General features: G+C 33.6%; 1 protein-coding gene across 4 annotated transcripts in view; it reads left to right on the forward strand.

Annotated features, from left to right (window-relative positions):
• LOC111013688 (ARM repeat superfamily protein) overlaps nucleotides 1–18,965 on the forward strand; it is a 37,961-nt gene extending 18,996 nt beyond the window's left edge. For 3 of the 4 annotated variants that reach the window (XM_022288190.2, XM_088127891.1, XM_088127873.1), the window contains 30 exons: nucleotides 875–964; nucleotides 2,144–2,265; nucleotides 2,452–2,581; nucleotides 2,658–2,737; nucleotides 3,279–3,414; nucleotides 5,612–5,693; nucleotides 6,821–6,966; nucleotides 7,043–7,123; nucleotides 7,220–7,320; nucleotides 7,397–7,635; nucleotides 7,751–7,860; nucleotides 7,950–8,078; nucleotides 8,200–8,274; nucleotides 8,348–8,481; nucleotides 8,593–8,665; nucleotides 8,986–9,117; nucleotides 10,116–10,294; nucleotides 10,384–10,506; nucleotides 11,285–11,345; nucleotides 11,418–11,513; nucleotides 12,727–12,827; nucleotides 13,844–13,949; nucleotides 14,311–14,424; nucleotides 14,519–14,593; nucleotides 14,968–15,066; nucleotides 17,193–17,264; nucleotides 17,381–17,466; nucleotides 17,573–17,666; nucleotides 18,231–18,338; nucleotides 18,428–18,965. In XM_022288190.2, coding sequence (XP_022143882.1) covers nucleotides 875–964; nucleotides 2,144–2,265; nucleotides 2,452–2,581; nucleotides 2,658–2,737; nucleotides 3,279–3,414; nucleotides 5,612–5,693; nucleotides 6,821–6,966; nucleotides 7,043–7,123; nucleotides 7,220–7,320; nucleotides 7,397–7,635; nucleotides 7,751–7,860; nucleotides 7,950–8,078; nucleotides 8,200–8,274; nucleotides 8,348–8,481; nucleotides 8,593–8,665; nucleotides 8,986–9,117; nucleotides 10,116–10,294; nucleotides 10,384–10,506; nucleotides 11,285–11,345; nucleotides 11,418–11,513; nucleotides 12,727–12,827; nucleotides 13,844–13,949; nucleotides 14,311–14,424; nucleotides 14,519–14,593; nucleotides 14,968–15,066; nucleotides 17,193–17,264; nucleotides 17,381–17,466; nucleotides 17,573–17,666; nucleotides 18,231–18,338; nucleotides 18,428–18,580 — 3,327 coding nt within the window. In that variant the 3' untranslated portion in view covers nucleotides 18,581–18,965. Of the gene's footprint in view, nucleotides 1–874; nucleotides 965–2,143; nucleotides 2,266–2,451; nucleotides 2,582–2,657; nucleotides 2,738–3,278; nucleotides 3,415–5,611; nucleotides 5,694–6,820; nucleotides 6,967–7,042; nucleotides 7,124–7,219; nucleotides 7,321–7,396; nucleotides 7,636–7,750; nucleotides 7,861–7,949; nucleotides 8,079–8,199; nucleotides 8,275–8,347; nucleotides 8,482–8,592; nucleotides 8,666–8,985; nucleotides 9,118–10,115; nucleotides 10,295–10,383; nucleotides 10,507–11,284; nucleotides 11,346–11,417; nucleotides 11,514–12,726; nucleotides 12,828–13,843; nucleotides 13,950–14,310; nucleotides 14,425–14,518; nucleotides 14,594–14,967; nucleotides 15,067–15,661; nucleotides 15,742–17,192; nucleotides 17,265–17,380; nucleotides 17,467–17,572; nucleotides 17,667–18,230; nucleotides 18,339–18,427 lie in introns of those variants that run through there. The other variant, XR_015792946.1, reaches the window with a different exon arrangement.
• The last annotated feature ends 2,368 nt before the right edge of the window (nucleotides 18,966–21,333 follow it).

The following is a 21,333-nucleotide window of genomic DNA, read 5'->3' on the forward strand; positions in this document are numbered from 1 at the left end:
TTTGATCCCTTAATTTTATTTTTAATCTCTTTTTTTTTCTATCACAATTACAACGTGACGCTACACTCAATTATTTCTTAAAATGTAACCACGATGATATATTAAAGGATTTTGGTTATGTAGAATTTGTGTTAAAATTTTGCAAATAAAATCAAAATGGTCACTTTTTAAAAATACAGGAACCAAAATAAATATTTTGAAAGTACAGGGGCTAAAATAAACCAAAGTTGAAAGTACAGGTACCAAAAAGGGACCAAAATGAACCAAAGTTGATAGTACAGGGACCAAAATAGTATTTTAACTTTAAATGTGCAAGCCCATGTGAGATTAGAGATAAAATTATGAAACACATTGAAAATACTCCGAGCTTCCTTTTTTGGTTGCTCATCAATATATTCTTTGTTCCTTTTCAAAAAAAATCAAGCTTCATTGATATAAATTAGTTGATTTATTATTGTAACTTATTTGTTCTTTTTAAATACATTTTATTGAGGTTTGATCTCTTACATTGCACATCGTTGTTGACTTGCCTTGCTTGATAGAATATGCTGGTAGTTAGAAGTCTCAGACGATCTTCGTTCTGTGTCTTAGGATGGTTTTTGGTGAGATGTGTAAATTGCATCTAGGATGTTTTCATCATTCTCATGAATCTGGTTCTTTCGAGGGGAAAAAACAGTGTTCGTAGTGTCTTGATGTTTTTTTAATGTATTGTATTACTTCCACGTTGATCGGTCATTTACATATGAAATATAGTGTCTCCTATGAGGACCATGGATCATCTATGGTGCAACTAGTTTTTCTTTATAGTTCTTACTGTGCTGTAAGAATGATTTTGCTATTGAGTCTGATTGATTTTTGCTTTGGGAAGTTCTAGATACCTAAAATGAAGGCATATATTAGTGATTCAGAAGATCTGAAGCTGGATCCTTCATATCAGGAGACTTGGGATGACATGATAATTAATGTAAGCGTGCCTCTTAGAAACATGGACCTTTCGATTTATTATTGTTTTTCTTTTTTCTTAACAAGAAACAGATTTTATTGATATATGAAAAGGAGAAATTCTTTTGCAACTATAGTTTTTATAATTACGCTTTTTTCGATTCATTATTGTTTTTGTGGGCTCTTAAGGCCAAATTATTTTGTAATTAAAATAGCAAGCAACTTTAATATGTTTTGTTTGCTCTTTAAAAATTTGATTAGATGTAATATGATTGACAACTTGTTCACTGTGGAATTTGATCGAAATTGTAATATTAAAACATAACTCAATTAGCAATTGAATGTATCCATATTGTTTCACACATTAACTGTACTGTAGCTTTGTGTTTTCATTTCACATTTGAGCATGAAACCATGTTTAGCTTATTTAACTTCTGTGAAGCCAAATCTACGTCCAAGGAAGACATGGTATCATGAGGTTGATTTTCTACCATTGATCCTGCACAATTAGAGAAGTACTTAATTTTAGTATAAGTACGGTCTTTCAAGATTCTATATCTAGTTGAACTTTCAAATAAAACATAATTTATTTTACTACAACCTGGTTATTTACTGTAGGTTTACATTTTATGGCTTACCATGCTTACTGAATAGTTATAGGGAAATGTTCCAACCAATTTTCTTTACCCCTTGGGATTTTTAAATTGTTCTCCATCTCCCTCTTGTGTGAGTTTCAAGTTAGGCATCATTGGTACCACATGACTTTGACACTGATTTTCATGTTTCACAAAGTAACTCAAGGATATATTTTCTTCGCAACAAAATGATTTCCTTTTCTTTCTCATTGCCACCTCAAAGTCCAGGAAGCATTTCAACATTTCCGAGTCATTTGTCTGAAACTGACTATAGAGAGAGGTTCATAATATCATCAACATATAACTAGAGCCATATATGTAGATGTAAATAGGAGCTCGCAATGTAAAAATTACAAGGAAGGAAAAGTCGCTAATGAGTTTCTATAACTAAGGTATTCAATGAGTTTCTTTTTCTAAGTATCTCTGTTTTGTAAAAGAAAAAAATAGAGAAGTAGATTATTCGGCTGTATGAGTGAAAATAAATTTTAGAGCTTGGGTAAATGTAGAGTGAAAGTAAAGGCCCTTCTTAGCGATCCTTACTATTTACATTTGTTTTTGAGTCACAGTTTCTTGCAGAATCTTTGGATGTGATTCAGGACACGAACTGGGTTATATCTCTTGGAAATGCGTTCAGCAATCAATATGAACTTTATGTCTGTGATGATGAACATTCTGCACTACTTCACAGGTAATGGTACTTGGTTATTTGGATGACGTATTATATGACTTTCTGGATAGCAATATTTTCCATTGTAAAGTTTCCTTATATGTCATACATTCTGTGTAAAATTTTTTAGAATCTCTGGCAGCTTATGCCACTAGTCATGCTATCTGTCAATTGTCTATTTTCATATAGTTCGTTCTCTTCTTATAGGTGCTTGGGCATACTTCTTCAGAAGATCAATGACAGGGCCTATGTGCATGATAAGATAGATTTGATGTATAAACAGGCTAATATTGCTGTTCCTACAAATAGGCTTGGTTTGGCAAAAGGAATGGGACTGGTATTTATTATTGGTTTGTTGTCCAGTTCTTCAATTGACTGGTTCATATAATAATATTTGTTATTGCCTACTCCAGGTTGCATCATCCCACTTGGATACTGTATTGGAAAAGCTGAAAGACATTCTGGACAATGTGGGGCAGAGTTTTTTCCAGAGGTTTTTGCTTTGATGTCATGACTGAATTTCTGTTTGATTTTTTATGTTATGATCAATAAGTTGTCTTTCCCCCTGATCATTCCTTTGTTTATATGATTTGTGGTGGGAACCCCTCATGTCTCCCTATCAACTGCTCGATATTTTAGAAATGTTTTCTGTATTTAAGAAGGTTAAGACTGGATGAGTCATATGCTTTACTTTGAAACCTTTACTGCATTCCTTCTATTTTTCATGGACGAGAATGTGGCGACTAATATTCTAAGTTAATGCTGCACTTGTTTATTGTTATCCATATGCAAGAGAAGCTGTTAATTATGTCAAATAAATTACAAATGACTTCCCCTCCTCCTTCCCTCTTCCTGTAAAATTAATTGTTGCTCTGACTGTTTTCCTTCTTCTTCCTTTCACTTTTAGTGTGCAACTCATTACCCTTTTAAGGAGTAAATTGAATGTGTGGCGCTTTTGTTCTTCTGAAACATATTTCTGAGTCTGCCTACTGAGGAGTCTTACAACATATGCCCTTTCTTCTATCTAAATGCAGATTTCTATCATTTTTCTCTGATGGTTTTAAAAAAGATGAGTCTGACGACATACATGCTGCTTTGGCTCTCATGTATGGATATGCCGCAAAATATGCTCCATCTACAGTTATTGAGGCCAGGATAGATGCACTTGTTGTGAGAAATCTTTTCCCTTTCCCCTGTCATTTATTGTTTTATTAGTAGATTTAGTATTTGCTTTATCAGTGCCAATTGACGCACTCAAGAGTAATATCTGAGTGAAAACACGTTTCTCTTCTGTTGTCCATTTGTTTGATGTCATTCTGTTCTAATCCAAGAACATAGTCTTTAGAATTGAACAAAGGGGTAAGAAACACAAGAAAAATCTAGTGTGTATTTGAATATTTTATACGATGGTTTGTAGTAAAAATTAAGAAATAATGTCTAAGTCTATGAAGAACCATTCTCATCCAAAAAGTGCTTCTGATTTTTGTACCAGATGACCCCCAATGTATTGTCGGAAATATACCATGTATAGAAGAGGACAAAAAAAAAAGCCCAAAAACAAAAAAGGGATTTGAACATCTCAACTTTACGTGATTTGTGGAAAATAAAGCTAAGGTTAATGTGATTGTAAATGTGAATGATTTTGGGAGAAGAAAACAGAGTGGTGTACTTAAATTTTTTACCAGTTGAAGGTTACAGCAAGATCACCATAAATTGTGTCCTCCAATTAATATTAGGTCTGTTTTATATTTATTTCTTTTATAGCTTGTAGATTTCAACTCTTTTAGTATAATTTCATGATTAAGGTGGTTGAGGTGTAGCATGTATTTTTAAAAATTAATTCCAAATAATAATTTTCTAATTATCTTTTGGATTTGTTTAATTTCTTTTATTACTGTTCTTTCACTAATTGAAATATAATATATTTAAATTAAATAATGTTTGAAATATAGCTAATGATTGTAGGTAGATAGGTTTTTTTAAATTTTTTTTTTAATTTTAAATAAGAAACTGCAGAACTATTTAAAAGTTATTAAATAACGAATTTAAAAATTTATCTTGTGACTTGTGTTAGATATCCTATAAATGATTAAATTTACCCTAACCCGTCAACTCAAGCTTTTGGGTTCATTGGTGAGTTGATCATGGTTAACGTGGTATCAGAACAAGAGGTTCTGTATTCAAATCTCTGTCTTGTCATTTCCTCATTGTTTCCACTTGTTGGGTCTTGTGCAAATTTCCAAAGCCCACGGGTGAGGGGAGTGTTAGATATTGTATAATGATTAAATTTACCCTAACCCATCAACTTAAGCTTTGGTTTTATTGGTGATTGAATCATGTTAACATCTTGCAATATGATTTCTTTGGCTTTGAAACTTTTATTTATTTTTAAATACAGAAAACAGTTCTTCATATAGCTTCCAAATAACCTTTTGGTTCTGGTTATGGGTTCAAAATCTCTTGAATTCACTTGGGCTTTTGTATTTATCAAAAGGTTAAGTGAACTTTTCTAGTAAAAATCTGTTAACATTGATGACTGAGAAGTGAGAGATGTCTTTTTTGGTAAAAGGACTTGCTATCCCATTGGCCATTTCTGAATTTTTGCTACGGCTCACAGCCATAATATCGAAAACTGTAGAGATTCTTGAAAAATTTAATCTTGATCTTTTATTATTGAATGAAAAATTCAAATACATTAGACCTTTTTGTAGGTTTAGGCCGTTTGGACTTGAAAGTGATTTACCAACGGCAACTTTGTACATTATTACAGCCATGGGAACAATTGTCTACAGCGTGAGTAAGACAGCAAAACAAATAAACTATGTGGTATATACCAAAAGGAAGTTTTTGTTTTAAGTGTGATTTTGATCTGTTTTACCAGAGAGGCTGGGTATTTATACTAATCTAACCAATCTGAGGCTAACGGCTAATTCCCAAAAAAAGCCATTGGCAGCTTGTTTGTTACAAAACTAGCCGTTGGGCATGACCTCTTAGCAATGTAAACCACTTCAGAAGTTTTTTTATGGGCCAAAATATGGGACATTTTGCTTAACCCATCGATGACAACCAATATCGAATCGTATCCTTGTTGAGTTTTAGGGAGGCCAAGGATGAAGTCCAATATCTTTATAAAGAAAAGTAGAATGTTTTTATATTTTCCCTTTATTATTCAAAATCCTTGTTGGTCTATTTCTATAAACTAATTTACTCGAAAATTTAGTTCTTTAGATTATTTGTTTGCTTACATTGTACTATTTGCTTGCTTGCATTGTTACCTTTGTTACCGAGTTTATATGTTTCTTTCCTTGTCACCTTCTTGTTTAGTTTTGAGGTTATCTGTTTTCGAAGTTAATAATTTATCTAACAGGGTACAAATATGCTATCACGGCTTCTTAATGTCTACCATCCTACAGCAAAACAAGCTGTCATCACTGCGATTGATTTACTAGGTTGGTTTGTACTATATTTGACATCACTTCAAGTTTTTAACTCATAGGAGGTTTCTTTTTTGGTTTAGTTGAAACATTTTTGATGAAAGATCTGGAGATTATTTTCTTCAATATGGAACTACAATAGATTTTATCTGTCAATTAATCTAGCAGGAATAGCTATAACAGTCAACATAGCTAAGTTTACGGCCTCCCATTATTGTTCTTTGTCTAAGTTATATGTTAATTATTCGGTTAATGACATTCTATGCATTTGGATGCTTTTGCTTCCAGTAGTTAGATTTCTTATTGTCATTAGCGTATATTTTCTCATTCTCTCCATTTGGAGTTTGTTTCTTTGAACACATTTTGCATCTTTTCATTAGTTTGACATCAAATCCACCACCATGAACTTTCCATTTAAACTCCATGAATGGTGTTTTCAAAGCCGAGAAAAACAAGTTTCAAGACCATGAAGATACATTTCTTGGGATTTATGAATTGTTCCATGCAGCCCCTCAAAACTGATTGCACCAAGTATTATGCTATCTCTTCTCTTCGGATCTATATGAAAAACAAGCAACTGAGGGGGGACGTCTGTGTCTTATTTGTTTTTGTATCTTCTACAAAATGTTCTTTCTAGAGATTTTAATAATTACTCTCCTTATTTCCCGGGATTGCTTCTTAAAACTCCATTGGCTTTGTTGGGGAATATTTTGTTTCTCCTTTGCATTTTTATCTTCTTTTATTATGAATGGAAGTTATTTTCTTCGAGTTAAAATGATAAGAGATAAAAATGTAGATTATTACAGAAACTTACAGTCAATATAAGAACGCTACATACTGGGACTCAGAGATAGACATATTTGGTGGCTTTCGGTAGCCTGATTGTGTTTTGCATTGAAAATTTCAAACCTGATTGCTTAAAGTGTTAGTATAAGTTGATGCCAGTATTTTGTAAGGTTTTCTGAAACCCGTCCCTCTTTCTTGGGTGTGATATTATCCATTTGGACACTGGACTTTTGTTATAATGGCTACTGTGCTGTTGAAAGGGAAGTAAGAGAACAGTGTGGACACTGGGCTTTTACTTCGTAGGTTCTGTGCTGTTGAAATGGAACTAAGGGAATGTTGATGTTGACTTTCCATAGGTCGCGCTGTCATTAATGCTGCTGAAAATGGGTCAACATTTCCTCTGAAGAAAAGAGATCAGTTGCTTGATTACATATTGACGTTAATGGGTAGAGACGATAATGGTGGCTTTGCTGATTCTAATCTTGAACTCCTGCACACTCAGGTGTCATTATAAAGAAATGTGGTGGCCAATTTATATTTGATTAATACTGCCACTGACCAGATGGATGTTTCTGTAGGCTCTTGCTTTAAGTGCGTGCACCACATTGGTTTCTCTAGAACCAAAACTGACTATTGAAACTAGAAATCTTATAATGAAGGTATATAAGATGTTTTTGACTTTCTACTAGAATTGGTAGTGAAATCTTTATTTTGATGATCTGTGAGATTTCATGAATATTTTAAATTTTTTTCAGGCCACCTTAGGGTTCTTTACTTTAGCAAGTGATCCGGTGGATGTTGTCGATCCTCTTATAGACAATCTTATTACTCTTCTTTGTACAATTCTTCTTACAAGGTATTTGATCTATGAATTTCACATGTACATTCAATAAAGGAACTTTTGAGTAATTGTTATCTATCTAACAAACTAGCGGAGAAGATGGTAGAAGTCGGGCAGAGCAGCTCTTGCATATTTTGAGACAAATCGATCAATATGTTTCGTCTCCAGTGGAATGTCAAAGGAGAAGGGGCTGCCTTGCAGTGCATGAAATGCTTGTCAAGTTTCGGATGGTTTGCATTAGTGGTTATTGTGCAATAGGGTGCCATGGAATTTGCACACACAACAGGCTAATTGATCGGAGTCTGCAAGGAATTTGTCCCAAACTGCCATGTAAAGTTTGTTCTAGTATTAGCTTTTCAAAGCTGCTTCTTCTCTCTTTCCATCTCCCTCTTTATATTTTAACATTTCTTGTTTAAGCTTTTCACCTTTTCTTCCTAATTGATAGCGGCATTTATATTACCAAGTCGTGAAGCCTTGTGTTTGGGAGAAAGGATTATTACTTATCTTCCACGTTGTGCAGACTTTAATTCTGAAGTTAGAAAAATTTCTGCTCAGGTAGTAATAGCTGGATATCTTTTTTGATATTAGTATCATGCAACTATGTAACTATATTTCTGCCTTTTACTTTATGTTTTTCTTTTTAGATCTTGGATCAACTCTTTAGCATTTCTCTTGCACTGCCAAGACCAGCAGCTTCTAAATTTGGTGAAGATATAGAACTATCCTACACTGCTTTGTCATCTCTAGAGGATGTTATTGCCATCTTAAGGAGTGTATGTTTGTCTTATGCTTCCACTGATAAAATTTTTCATCCATGTTATTATTTAGTCTACTTGGATTTCGTTCGAGGTCATAGATTGATGGTTCGATGATAAGGTTTGTTTTTCCATATAGGATGCATCTATTGATCCTTCTGAAGTTTTCAACAGAATTGTTTCCTCTGTCTGCATTTTGTTGACAAAGGACGAGGTGAGGGGTGTTTTGTATGTGAAATTTGTTGATCACTTAAATCTCAAATTGATTTTTCCTTTATGTCCTGTAGCTTGTTGCTACCCTACATGGCTGTTCAGGGGCTATATGTGACAAGATCAAGCAGTCTGCTGAAGGGGCCATTCAAGCTGTCATTGAGTTCGTTACCAAGAGAGGAAATGAGCTAAGTGAGACAGAGATTGCAAGGTTTTACATTATAAGAACTTGTGATATATTTCAAATATTAAGAAAGTAATTTAAGACCATTTGTCATGAATATTTCATATGAATATCTTGACATGATATGCTATTGTTTAGGACAACCCAATCATTACTCTCTGCTGTGGTACATGTCACTGAGAAGCATATACGATTGGAAACTCTTGGAGCAGTATCCTTTTTTTTAGTTAATATTTCCTATTGGTTTATTTAATTATTTTTTGGTGTTGCGTGTATTTGTATCATTTTAATAAAAACGAGTCATTTTTTCCATAACAAACAACCAACTTGAAACCAAAAATTAAAATACACGAAATTGCTGTGTAATCTTGTCTTCGTTTGTATGCATGTTCTTTGGGCTATGTCTATTTTTTTGTATATTGAACAATCACTCTTCTAAGTAACTTTTTTTACTATATATATATGTGTGTGTGTATATTAGAATTTATTAATTTATTTTTTCATGCATAAAATGTCCTTAACCTGAGCTAGATTTCTTCCCTAGCTGAGAATACAAGTTCAAAGGTTGTATTTGATGAGGTATTGGCTACTGCTGGAAGAGATATAGTCACAAAAGATATATCTAGGCTTCGCGGTGGCTGGCCAATTCAGGATGCATTCTATGTGAGCTCTATTTTATTTTCACTTTTTAGAATGTTCAACTGGTTTGCCTTGGAACTTATGTTGCTTTTCTTTCTCACTTTTTTGAGTTCTTTAGACTTAGTTTGCTATTGACCCTGACCCATGAAATTAAAGCAAAATTAGGTGGTGGTAAGTGAGGCAGTACTCTTTTTTCAAGAACATACCAAATGACTCAATACTTTAAATATTGGAGTTGTATTGTCTGTATTTAAGCCTTATACTTTTAGACTCTTGTGAATATTGATATTCTCTGCAATATTCGTTCTTTTCTCAGAAGAATATATAGTCATTGTTAAAGTATCTATAAAAGATTAAATTTACCGTAACCTTAACTCAATCAGCTTAAGGTCGTGGATTCAAGTGGTGATTTAACATGGTATTGGAGTAGGAAGGAGATCTTGTGTTTGAACTCTTGTAATATTATTTCCTCCCCATTTGATATCTTTATTTCTGCTTGTTGGACCTTGTAGAAATTTTCAAGCCTATATGTGAGGGGAGTGTTTAAAATATTTATAAAAAATTAAATTTACTTAACTCATAAGCTTAAGGCTCTGGGTGTAAGTGGTGATTTAACAGTAACGTTAATTTGTTAAACCATTGATAAATAATTAAATTTGTTGTAACCTATCAGCTTAAGCTTTTGGGTTAAGTGACGATTTATAAGAGCGCTTCTGTTCGAATTCTTGTAATGTTATTTCTTTCTTAATTAATAGTGATAATTACTTGTTGGGCGTTGTGTGAATTTCTAAGCTCACAAGTGAGAGGACGGTTAAGACCATTGATAAGTAATTAAATTTGTCATAACTCATAAGCTTTTGGGTTTAGTGATTTAACATAATTAAAAAAAGTTACATTATGTTGTTGATACCTTATGTCGTTCATGTGTCATTTTCTTGCTGACTTCGTTGAATGATATTAGACATTTAGACTATTTATTTGAAGTTGAAAACCTATACATATTAAATTCTCCTGTCTTCCAGGTATTCTCCCAGCACTCAGAACTTTCATTTTCTTTCCTTGAGCATGTGTTATCTGTCCTCAACCAAATTCCACTCATTCAAGGAAGTCAAGAGAAAGCAGAATTTTCTAGCCATGGTCCAGATCAAATAGTGAATGATATTTCTCAGGCCGCTATTGTTGCATTAACTGCCTTTTTCAGGTAATAAGTGGAACAATAATTGAACCCATCAAATATTCAAATTTACAGCCTATTTCAGCTGCATAATTTATTTATTTTTCCTGGAGTAGAGGAGGAGGTAAAGTTGGAAAGAAAGCTGTTGAACAGAACTATGCCTTAGTTCTTGCAGAACTGACTCTCCAGCTGGGAAGTTGCCATCATCTAGCAAGCTTAGGCCAGCAGGAACAACTAAGGTAGCCACTAGTAAATTTATTTGTCGGAAAATCTTTTGTTTTCTCTCTTTTTTTTTTTTGATAACTGGGAGTCAGATCTTTGCTCCCCTGTGCCCGTGGCACGGACTCTGGAGACATCAAGGGTTTTTGGTATTAAGCTCACCGGAAGGTTCGAACTTGAGACCTTTGAGTCAGTATAACCAAGAGGCCTCAAGCCCTTGGCAACTGGGCTGTCCCTTGGGGCATGAAAAATCTTAGTGAAATTAAACCTAAAACCTGTTCTCTTTGTTCATTGACATTATGTGCTCCTGCAGGCTGCAGTTTTTGTTTATTTTGATATATTCATAATCCAAGTTTACACATTCTTCGAAGACTTTGGTTTAACGTGGAGGATCGTTAGGCCGGCCCACCACCTAGTACTGGTGATTGGGGTTAATGCATTCCACATATTCCTATGATAGGAACTTGGTTTCGAAATAAGAGGGGGATTAACATTGGAAATATAAGCAGAAATGTAGGAACCAAGTATTTTGAGGGATCTAGTTGCTAATATCTAAATGGGTGTAATTGTGATGGAAGTTCAACTCCAAAACATTTTAGATTTGGTCCAAGAGGTCTCCAATTTGCTGTTTTTCCCTACTTTAATTAGTTGGAAGAATAATTCCAAGACACTCTTTTAAGTTTGAAGTCAATGCCAAACATGCATACTGTATACTCTCTCTTTTTGTTTGTAGACTGAATTCAAGTTTCTGATAAGAAAAGATATCACAGTTTCATTTGTTTTCCCCTACTTTGACAGGGCACTTCTCACAGCATTCCAGGCATTTTGTGAATGTGTGGGAGATCTCGAGATGGGGAAGGTAGACAATTTATGAGAACTCTGTGCCTCCTGTATTGTGAGAAGAGCTAATGAAATTTTATCAAATTTATAGATCTTAGCTAGAGATGGGGAGCAGAATGAAAATGAGAGGTGGATAAATCTTATTGGTGAACTTGCAGGTTGCATCGCTATAAAGAGGCCAAAAGAGGTAACTGTAGAATGATCGCTAGGGTTTTGTTTTGTTTTGTTTTTTCTTTTTTGTAGACAGCTGGTGTAGTCTTTATAGAAATCGTCTCTTACCCCCCCCCCCCCCCCCCCCCCCCCCCCCCCCCCCCCGGTTTTCCCAAATGTATCTTTCATTAAATTTATGGTCAACATATGGAAGATGGTGACTGAGACTCAACAATTTTATGCTTATAATGATGAAGTGGTTGCTTGGGTGATGTTTAGGGTGAGGGTAGTTCTTTTCTTGGTGCATAATGCGGTTAAGCCGACTTATTTATTTCTTTGCCTAATAGACTATGAGTCTATGACTTTCAACTTCATTGTTCTTTCGGATGATTGTTGCTCAAGTCAATCCACTATTCCACTCTTTAATTGCTCTGAAGGCACTTCTATTCGTCCTGTACTTTTCTCATATGTGTTGATGATCAAAATGAACTTCAAACAAGATAGAAAGCTTTGCGGCATAATATTGTGTTAGGCCTCCAATTGTAGGACAAGGAAAAAAAAAAGGTGAAGGCCCCAAGCCAATGGATTACAACCTTTCAATTGGCTGAAAGAATGTTAAGACTGTAATTTGAAAAGGGAGGGGAGCATTTACACCAAGTTAATGTAAGAGTAATAACAGAGGACCAAAAGTAATCAAAAGAATTCCCCTTTCCTTCAAACACTCTTCTGTTTCTTTCTAGTCTGTAGCCGAATCCTCAAAAAGAATGCACTACTAAAGTTAGACCAAAGAGTTTCTTTCTCTCCCCTAAATGGTTGATCAGTGAGAACCAAAGCTAGCAGGTCAAATGCATATTTGATGGAGGAGCGAATTGCCAGCCAAAGGCCTCTTGTAAGATGGACTAAAAATAATGAGCTGAGGGGCAATTGGAGAAGAGCTGATCCACATTTTCTGCCGTCCTTGCAACCTTAAGCTCAATTGATTTGGGTGGTAGAATAAAGGATTTTTGAAGATAGGAACTTAAAATTGCGAGACCAATTTGATCTAGTCAAGGTTAAATCTTCATATTGGTGTCTTCTTTCTCTTTTTGTTAATAAGGGAGCTTCTATTTATCTTCCTTAGACTCCTCACGGGAATTTGTATCCTTGTAATAATTCCCCCTCAAGAACTTTACAAGGTCTTATTATAGCATGGTTTTGAAAGGTAATTATGTCACATAATTGAAATCGTAATCTAATGGTTTATCTTTCAGGTTCAACATATATGCTTGATACTGAGTAAATCAGTGGACGGACATCAAAGATATCAACGAGAAGCTGCTGTTGCTGCATTATCTGAGTTTGTCCGGTACAGGTATTAATAGAAGAATCTTATTTCTGAGTTGCTATCGTTAGTTGGAATTCACTTTGTGTATTATACTATCATTTATTTGTTTTGTTTTTATCTCTTCTAAGAACAAACGATCTGTAAAGATGAACCGACTAAAAAGGACCAGAAGCACCGCTTCAAAAGATTAAAATGTTGAAATGCTTACTTAAAGCAACTCAAGGACTAATCTTATAAAATTTTAGATGAAAATTGTTTCTGAATATTATTTTCTTTCTTTGATTCAAATACCAAAAGATGTCCGTACCTCAAGTAAATAAATGATTTTTCCACTTCTTTTTCTTCAGTTCTTTTATGATTTAAAAACATCACATTGTCTAGAGGTGCACCCATTAAGAAGCATGGACACACGACAATAGACATGACGACATGTCAATTTCCAAAAAAGTAGGATATGACACGCCGGAGACACGTTAATTTTTTTTATATAAAAGTTATATATGTGTTATGATTTCTAATTAATATTTAAATAAAAATTATATATGTGTGTGTGTGTGTGTGATGATTTTTAATTAATGTTTAAATAAAAATTATATGTATATATATATATAATTTTTCTTTAAATATTAATTAGAAATAATAACACAAATATAAGACAAAAAAACAACTTTTCAATTTTTATCTTTCCCAATGTGTCCCCTCCCCATTTAAAAAATGCGTGCCCCCTCCATCCCATTAGAAAAATTGGGTCAGCTGCAGCCAAATTTCCCCCGAAAAAAAAAAACTTTTTATCCTCTCGATGTGCCCACTCTATTCCTACTTCTAGTCTAGCCCTAATTTTTCTCTCTCATAATAATGAAAACCTAATTTTTCATCTTCCAATGTTACCATCTCTTCTTCCCACTTGCATTAATCAACTTCCTTTTGAGAGTGTCATATTTGTGATTTTCTTATATTTTGTGTGTACTTGTCTTTTTCGAATCATCAAGTAATTTCATTTTATTCCCAACGCTGACTTCTAACTCATACTATTGCTATTGTAGTGGACATGTTGGTTCCCTGTTAGAACAGATGGTTGAAGTGTTTTGTCGACATGTATCTGATGAGTCTCCAACTGTTAGACGTTTGTGTTTAAGAGGACTCGTACAGGTATTCGATTTTCCTTATAGTTACTTCCACCATTGGTTAGTTATAGAAATTGGAATTGACATTCAATGTCTTAACTTGACTTCTAATTGTTTTGTTATACTGTTGTAACATAAGTCTGGGTCTAGATGAATGGTTTACTAATCTTTCTTTCTCATAAGATTAGGGGCTATAATACGAATATTACATACATATGATTGTCATAATTATTTTATTCACATTACATTTTATCTTATCATCGTTATAACCTTTGTCATCTTCTTGTAAAAATAACTGTTGTAGCTGTCATTATGACCCATTAGCATTCTTTATTTTCTTATACAAATTTGTAGAGCTGACTTCTTCCAAAACTTTAAAATTGCAGATACCAGTTATTCAAATTCTGCAGTATACAGCTCAAGTTTTGGGTGTAATATTAGCATTATTGGATGATGTTGATGAATCTGTGCAATCAACTGCACTGTCATGCTTACTTATGGTTAGTTCCTCTTTTCCAATTTAACATCTAATCTGTTTTACTTATTTTCTGAATTGTGATCTGTTTATTTATCAACTTCCATTACTTGTCTTAGATACTTGAAGCATCTCCCAACGATGCAGTTGAACCCATTCTGCTAAATCTCTCTATGCGGCTCCGCCATCTCCAAGTGTGTTCCTGCATGCCTTAGCCAATATAATCTTTTTAATTCAATGCAAGAGATCTTTTTTCTTTCTGTCACATTTTCTTATGCTAAACAACCTGAATGATAGAATAAATCTGATGTTTTTTTGTAATTATTGGTAATTTATGTGATCGCATAAAAAAAGTAATGTATGTGATATCTGATAACTTATAACCAATGTACAACCCTTGGTAGGACATATAAGTAGATACATGAGAATCATCATTATTCTGTGTAGAATTAAGGGTTTTTCTTTTCTTTCTTTTTTTTTTTAATTTTAAAAAAAGAGAGTTTCAACACACTTGTCATTTTATTGTAAGGATTTAATGCAAACTAATATCCTACTTGTAATGTGACAGAGTTGCATGCATACGGTTATACGAGCTAATGCCTTTGCTGCATTTGGTGTATTAAGTAACTATGGAGTTGGGCAGCAACGTGAGGCTTTTCTTGAGCAGGTTCTATCCCTACCCATTGCTACCTACTAAAATTATGAGACAACAATCTCATGCTTCTTCATTTTAGTTTCATTTATAAACATGTTGAAGGTCAAGAAAACTTTCTGCCCTTCTCCTTCTTATGGTGTTGCATCCATCACTTCTCTTAGTCATCTTCTACTCTCTGTCTACTTTATTTTTGACATCTTCCTTTATGATTCCATTTCTTTTCTGTCCTATTTTAAATTTCTTTTTGTAAGTAGTTTTAGTTTAGCTACACCTTGAGGAGAAGGTGTGTTTTGGGGGCGGGGTAATGATAGGGATGGCTTTAAGGGTAATTAGGGATATTAGTAGGGTATTGAGGGTACCTTAGTAATTAGATATAGAAAGTTTTTAGGGAGAGTATCATAAATACTGTGAGGGTGTAAGAATGAAGGTATCCAATTAATGAGTATGGTTTTGGCTTGAGTAATACCTCAAGAGGGGAGGGTTCAAGTACCTCTAATACTTGGTAGCTATTGTAGTTCGTTTATCTTTTTATCTCAATATATTTCGGGTTATATCAATTTCTTTATCTTTTTGGAATGAATGTGTTTAACTTATTTTATTGTTTTAGCCCCAAGGAGCAGCCCAGTTGGCAAGAGCTTGACGTCTCTTGGTCATACTGGTTTAGAAGTCTCAAATTCGAATCTTCTGGTGAGCTTAATACCAAAAACCTCTTTCTGAGCCTTGGGGCGGGTGCGGATGCCCTTGAGTATAGGGGAGCAAAGCTCCGACTCTCCGTTATCAAAAAATATATATATACACACACGCGCACGCACACACATGTGATTTATAAGGGTTAATAGAAAGTTTGGACTCTTACAAAACTACTCTGTATGTTGTGGCTTTGTTTCAATCAAAATTGAGAAGTGTGATAATGGTTAGATATCCAATATAAATTATTAAATTTACCCTAACCCATAAGTTTAAGCTTTTGGGTTCATTGGTCGTTTAATCATGTTTAAGATGCATCATAGTAGGAAGTCTTGTGTTCAAACCCTTGCATTGTTATTTCCACATTTATTATTGATTTCCACTTGTTGGGTCTTGCATAAATTTTCAAGCTCGCAAGTGAAGTTTTTCTTCTATTTCTTCTTCTCCTCCTTCATTTATTCTTCTTCATTTGCACTTTCTCATTCTTCTTCTCGCAAGTGTTCTTATGTGTCCTACTTTTTTTTGAAATTGACGTGTCGCCATGTCGCATGTCGCATGTCCGTGCTTCCTCGATGGACATTTTATCAATAGGTTGGTTCGTTCCCCTACTCAAATATAGCCATCAAATCAACCCAACAAAATCCTTCAAAGTCCGAGTTGGATCATCAGGTTGCAAGGTGAAGACTGCTAAAGGAAGCTATGATCTAGTAGATGTAGACCAACATTGGTCAAGTAGCATGTCGAACAACATAGAGTGAGGGATGAGTTTCAGAATTATTCAAAGAGAGAGAAAAAGAGAAATCACCTTACCCAGTGATTCATGAACAAATTTTAGAGAGAAATGGACGGGTGAGAGTGATGGACTTTGGATGCCAAAGATGAGAGAGATCCATCTTGTAAAGTAGAGAAGGGACAAGCTAGATGTCGGATCAGGAGAGATCTTGAGCAAAATACTGACAGTGAAATAAATCTGATATACTGGAGTGAAGATGCAACGACTGAGCGAAGAATGGAGTGGGAGCATGTGGCTATGTGAACAGAAATGAAAGGTGAAGAAAATGGAGGTGGCAGATGCATTTGGAACGCCATAATTGAAAGTAGATTGGCTGAGTGACTTAATTAATAATAATAATTCTATATTTTAGATTTATATATTTCATTCGGTTTAGTTCAAGTTGAACCAGCACTCATTTTTCTCAACTCGTGAACGGACCAAAATTTTGGTTTAGCAAAAAGGGGACCCAACCCAACTAAAAATACAACTAACCCAGGGTTGGGTGGTTCAGTTTTTTGCAACTATTTTAGTTTAAAAATTTGTGTTCTAGATTTCATCTGTTACCTTTGATCACTTATCGTGTAACGAGTATAAAACTATATTTATTGTGTGTATTTCGAGGGAGTTCTTTAGGACTTCATTCTAGCAGGTTTATTTACAACTATTTTGGCCTCAGGTTAATGCAACTATTCCCCGCTTGGTATTGCATGTTTATGATGATGATATTGGTGTTCGTAAAGCTTGCCGGGTAATGACTAAGGATCTTTTTAGATAATAATTTGACACATCCTATCCTTTTGAAACATAATTATTTTTTGTTTTGTTTCTTGTCCCTCTTTATTTGATCTTATTACTTGGGGATAGATTACCTTCAAGCGAATTGCTTCATTAGTGGAAGTGGAAGAGTTCTCTACCCTCTTCAACATGCATATTTTCAATTCAGATCATCGGTGAGCGATAAATTTGACATGGCTGCCTATCCTTGGAAATGGATGTTAATATTGCTGATTCCTATATTGCATTGAAATACAAATATGCCTCATTGCTTCCTTTCAGAAATGACTATGAAGACTTTGTCCGTGATTTCTCAAAGCAAATTTCTCAGTACCTTCCCTCCAGGGTTGACTCTTACATGGCAACGACAATAAAGGTTTCCATTCTAACTATGACATACCTTCAAGAGAAATAGTGACGTTGGGGAATTAATTTCTTACTGCCAATAATATCTCATCCAACATCTTTTTACCATGCTATCATATACGTATTATATATATTATTTCTCGGGTTCACGCCTTTTATTCTACTTCAGCTCACAACTGTATTCTTTCCATATTTTTCCTTTCAAGGACTTCTTTTGCTTTTGTTTCTTTACCTTTACCTTAGGCTTTGATGCATCATAATTTGAATTATTCTTTAATTTCTTTCTGCTGAACTTGTTTTGTGTTCTGTTAGTATAATTTCATGGTCCTTTTTCACAATGCTTGTTGGCATTTCGATTGAGTTTCACTTTGTCACACTTCTTTCATAGTGATTTGAGCCTCTTGGTAGTTGAATGACATAAATTTGGAGGCATTATTTTTGGTTGAAAAACAAAAAGGATTCTAGGGAAATTTTCATTTTGGTGCCGATAATGGTCGTTAAATCTTTATTACTTCTTTATTCAGTTTACTTCATGATCTAGAGAGATATCTGCATTCTTTCTGTGATATTGCAGGCATTCGATGCACCTTGGCCAATGATTCAGGCAAACGCAATTTACTTCTCAAGTAGTATGCTAGCTCTGACTGATGACCAACACATTTTGTCCCTTTATTACACACAGGTTCTTCCCCAACTCTCAGCTACTAAGTTAAGTACCTTTGAGTTTCATTGCAGTAGTATCTGAAAACATCTTATTATAACTTTTGTTAGGTTTTTGGTTTATTGGTTGGGAAGATGAGCCGATCAGGAGAAGAAATTGTAAGAGCAACTTGCTCTTCAGCCTTGGGCTTGTTATTGAAATCCTCCAATTCACTGTCATGGCGAGCAGCTCGAATTGATCGTGGGGACTCTGCTAGGAGCTAGCTCATCAGCTGGCTTTAAAATCCTAGCCTATTCAAACAGAACGTTGTGATTGACTTATGGTGAACTGAGGTTTTCAGCTGCAAGAACAAAGCAACGTTCATCACACGCCTTCGAAGACATGGATGGAGCTTGCAGCGATCCGGTCATCATCTTTGTAAAGTCTGTAATTTGAACTTTGTAATTTATGTCTTGTGCGGGGGGTCAGTTGTATATATGATTTGCTGCCAAATCATGTATATTTATATATTTGTGGATTTGAACTTGGGGTGCAAATGTGATGTGTGATTCTTTGAATTCTTCCAGGAAAATGTGATTCTGTAACAAATGGAATATGGCAATGTTTTGACCAGTTATACACTTTAATAATCAAATTGGAATTCTCATATCTCGTTAGGAAAGATACATTTTTTTTCTTTCCCGAGGTGTATTGTAAGGAAGATTAGGATCTCAATACCTTCAATCAAGGCAACAAAATCCTATAAAAAAAATACTATAGGAGTACAGCTACGTAACATATTTGTCAAAATAAGAATAGTTCAATGATAATTGGCATATATTTCTAATTAAAGAGGTTATGAGTTCAATCTTCACGTCCAGAAGTTGTATTAAAAAAAAATTTGAAACTGTTAATAATTCATTTATGAAAATAAATTTCAAGTATATTCTAACCTAGTTTAAGTTTTGAACATTATCCTATCAAGTGGTAGTCGAGTATAAACATCACCTTGTAAAATTTATACTCACCTAAATAAGATGTAAAATAACAGAAGTCAAATGAGTGACCTTACAAATTCTTTATTATTGTATTATTATTATTATTATTATTTTGAGATAGTTTATTATTGTGTTATTGATTTTCTCTTAAATAATGATCAGTTTGGCATCCTAAGGAATGATAGTGATTTTCTCTAGTTATTGATACAAGGTTAAATATGCGTTTTAGTTTCTGTTTTTTCCATCTTGCCTCAATTTAATTTTTTTGTATTTTGATATTTTTAATTATATTATTTTCGTTAGCCAATGTTATTGGAAAATATTAGGTGCGTGGCCATTTAACCCAAAAACAATCTTTCGCTAGAAAGGCATTCGGTGGGATATTTTCTAGTAAAGAATAATTATCCAAAATTTGGAAACGTCAAGAAAACTTCCATCTTTTCCAAATCCATTTTCTGCTTTCTGTACCAATTTGGAGTATATCATTCATGCCATTTCGTGTGATGGATAGACGTCATATTAAATATATCAATTATGCATAAGTGATATACCTAAATTAATGTATATCGCTAATATATTTGATAAATCAATAAAAAACTTGCAATATTTTTCAAACCAAAATTTTCAACTTGAAGAAGATTTATCAATAATATACCTATGAACTATATCATTCACATATTTAGTTAATATACTTCATATTAGTTATATCACTGATATACTTAATTTATTAAGTATATAACTGATATATTTAATATAATTGATATATTTCATATTAGATATATCAATTATTACATCATGTTAGATATAAATTATTACTTTATATTAAGTATATCAATTATATTAGTGATATACTTAAAATAAAGTATATCACTTATATATTTGATATATCAATAAGAAATCTACAATATTACTTAAACTAAAATATTCAATTTGAAAAAGAAAACAAAATTTATATATGAATTGATTAAGGTACGACAACCTTCGTTTGAATTTCTGTCGAAGGTTTGAATCTCACCTCATATTTATAGAGAAAAATAGATTATAATATTTGTATAATATATTCTATTGTTAATTGTTAAATATTTCAGTTTATCTCTCAAGTTTTACAAAATAAGTCCTTTTCTTTCAAAAAAAAAAGAAAAAGAAGTCATTTTGGTATCTGACGTTAATTTTTCCGTAATCTATAATAAAAGTTGTTGACTGTATTTTTATTCTTTTTTAGGAAAAAACATTTTAGTTAATTTTTAGATTATGTACTTTATATACCATCTTTTAAAAATCTTCCGCTTGCTTTACTGCCCCGGCCAAGATAAAATTTGCGGGCAGCGGGGCAGGTGAGAGAGAGAGAGAATAAAAGAGAAATTGGATGACAGACATCAAAAAGGGCAGGGGCAGATCGCGAGTAATAGACTTCTTGAGTAGTAAAAAGTATTGTAATTTTTATCTTTTATTCCATTTTGGTTGAATTTACCTACTAATTTTAACAAAGCAAAGATAAAGTTAAAATTTTACAAAAGTAAAAACCACTATGGTGGTTGTTACAATTACACCTGTAAACTTTCAAGTGTAAAAATTAAACCTTCGAACTTCTATAAATGAAAAAATTAAACTCTCAAACTTTCAATGGTAAAAATTAAACTCCTAAACTTTCACATGTGATAAAATTGCACCTTCTAATTCAAAATTTTTGAAAAATTGTATCTATTTGACAATTTTAAAATTAAACATTTTTTCTATTCGTGGATATTCGATTTTGCAGACAAGCAGTAGTTCACAAATGGAATATGCTCCATCATTCATTAACTTGTGGGGGATTTAACACAACCGTGGACATTATTTTCCATTTCAATTTTCAACATCAGATCTTGAAAAGTATCAGATTTATTAATTACTTATGCGTACAAATCTATGCCCCAAAACTTAGCGGGGCATTTGGTATTTCCTGTCAATTCCGCCGATAGAATTATTCATGTCTTCTTTTGTAAGCTTAAACTTAAAAACTTTGAGCAATCTCTCGGATTTCAACGTCCCTAAGAGCA

This window comes from Momordica charantia (assembly GCF_013281855.1).
Source record: "Momordica charantia cultivar OHB3-1 chromosome 1 unlocalized genomic scaffold, Mcharantia_2.0 BLBB01000001.1, whole genome shotgun sequence".
NCBI classification, from domain to species: Eukaryota; Viridiplantae; Streptophyta; class Magnoliopsida; order Cucurbitales; family Cucurbitaceae; genus Momordica; species Momordica charantia.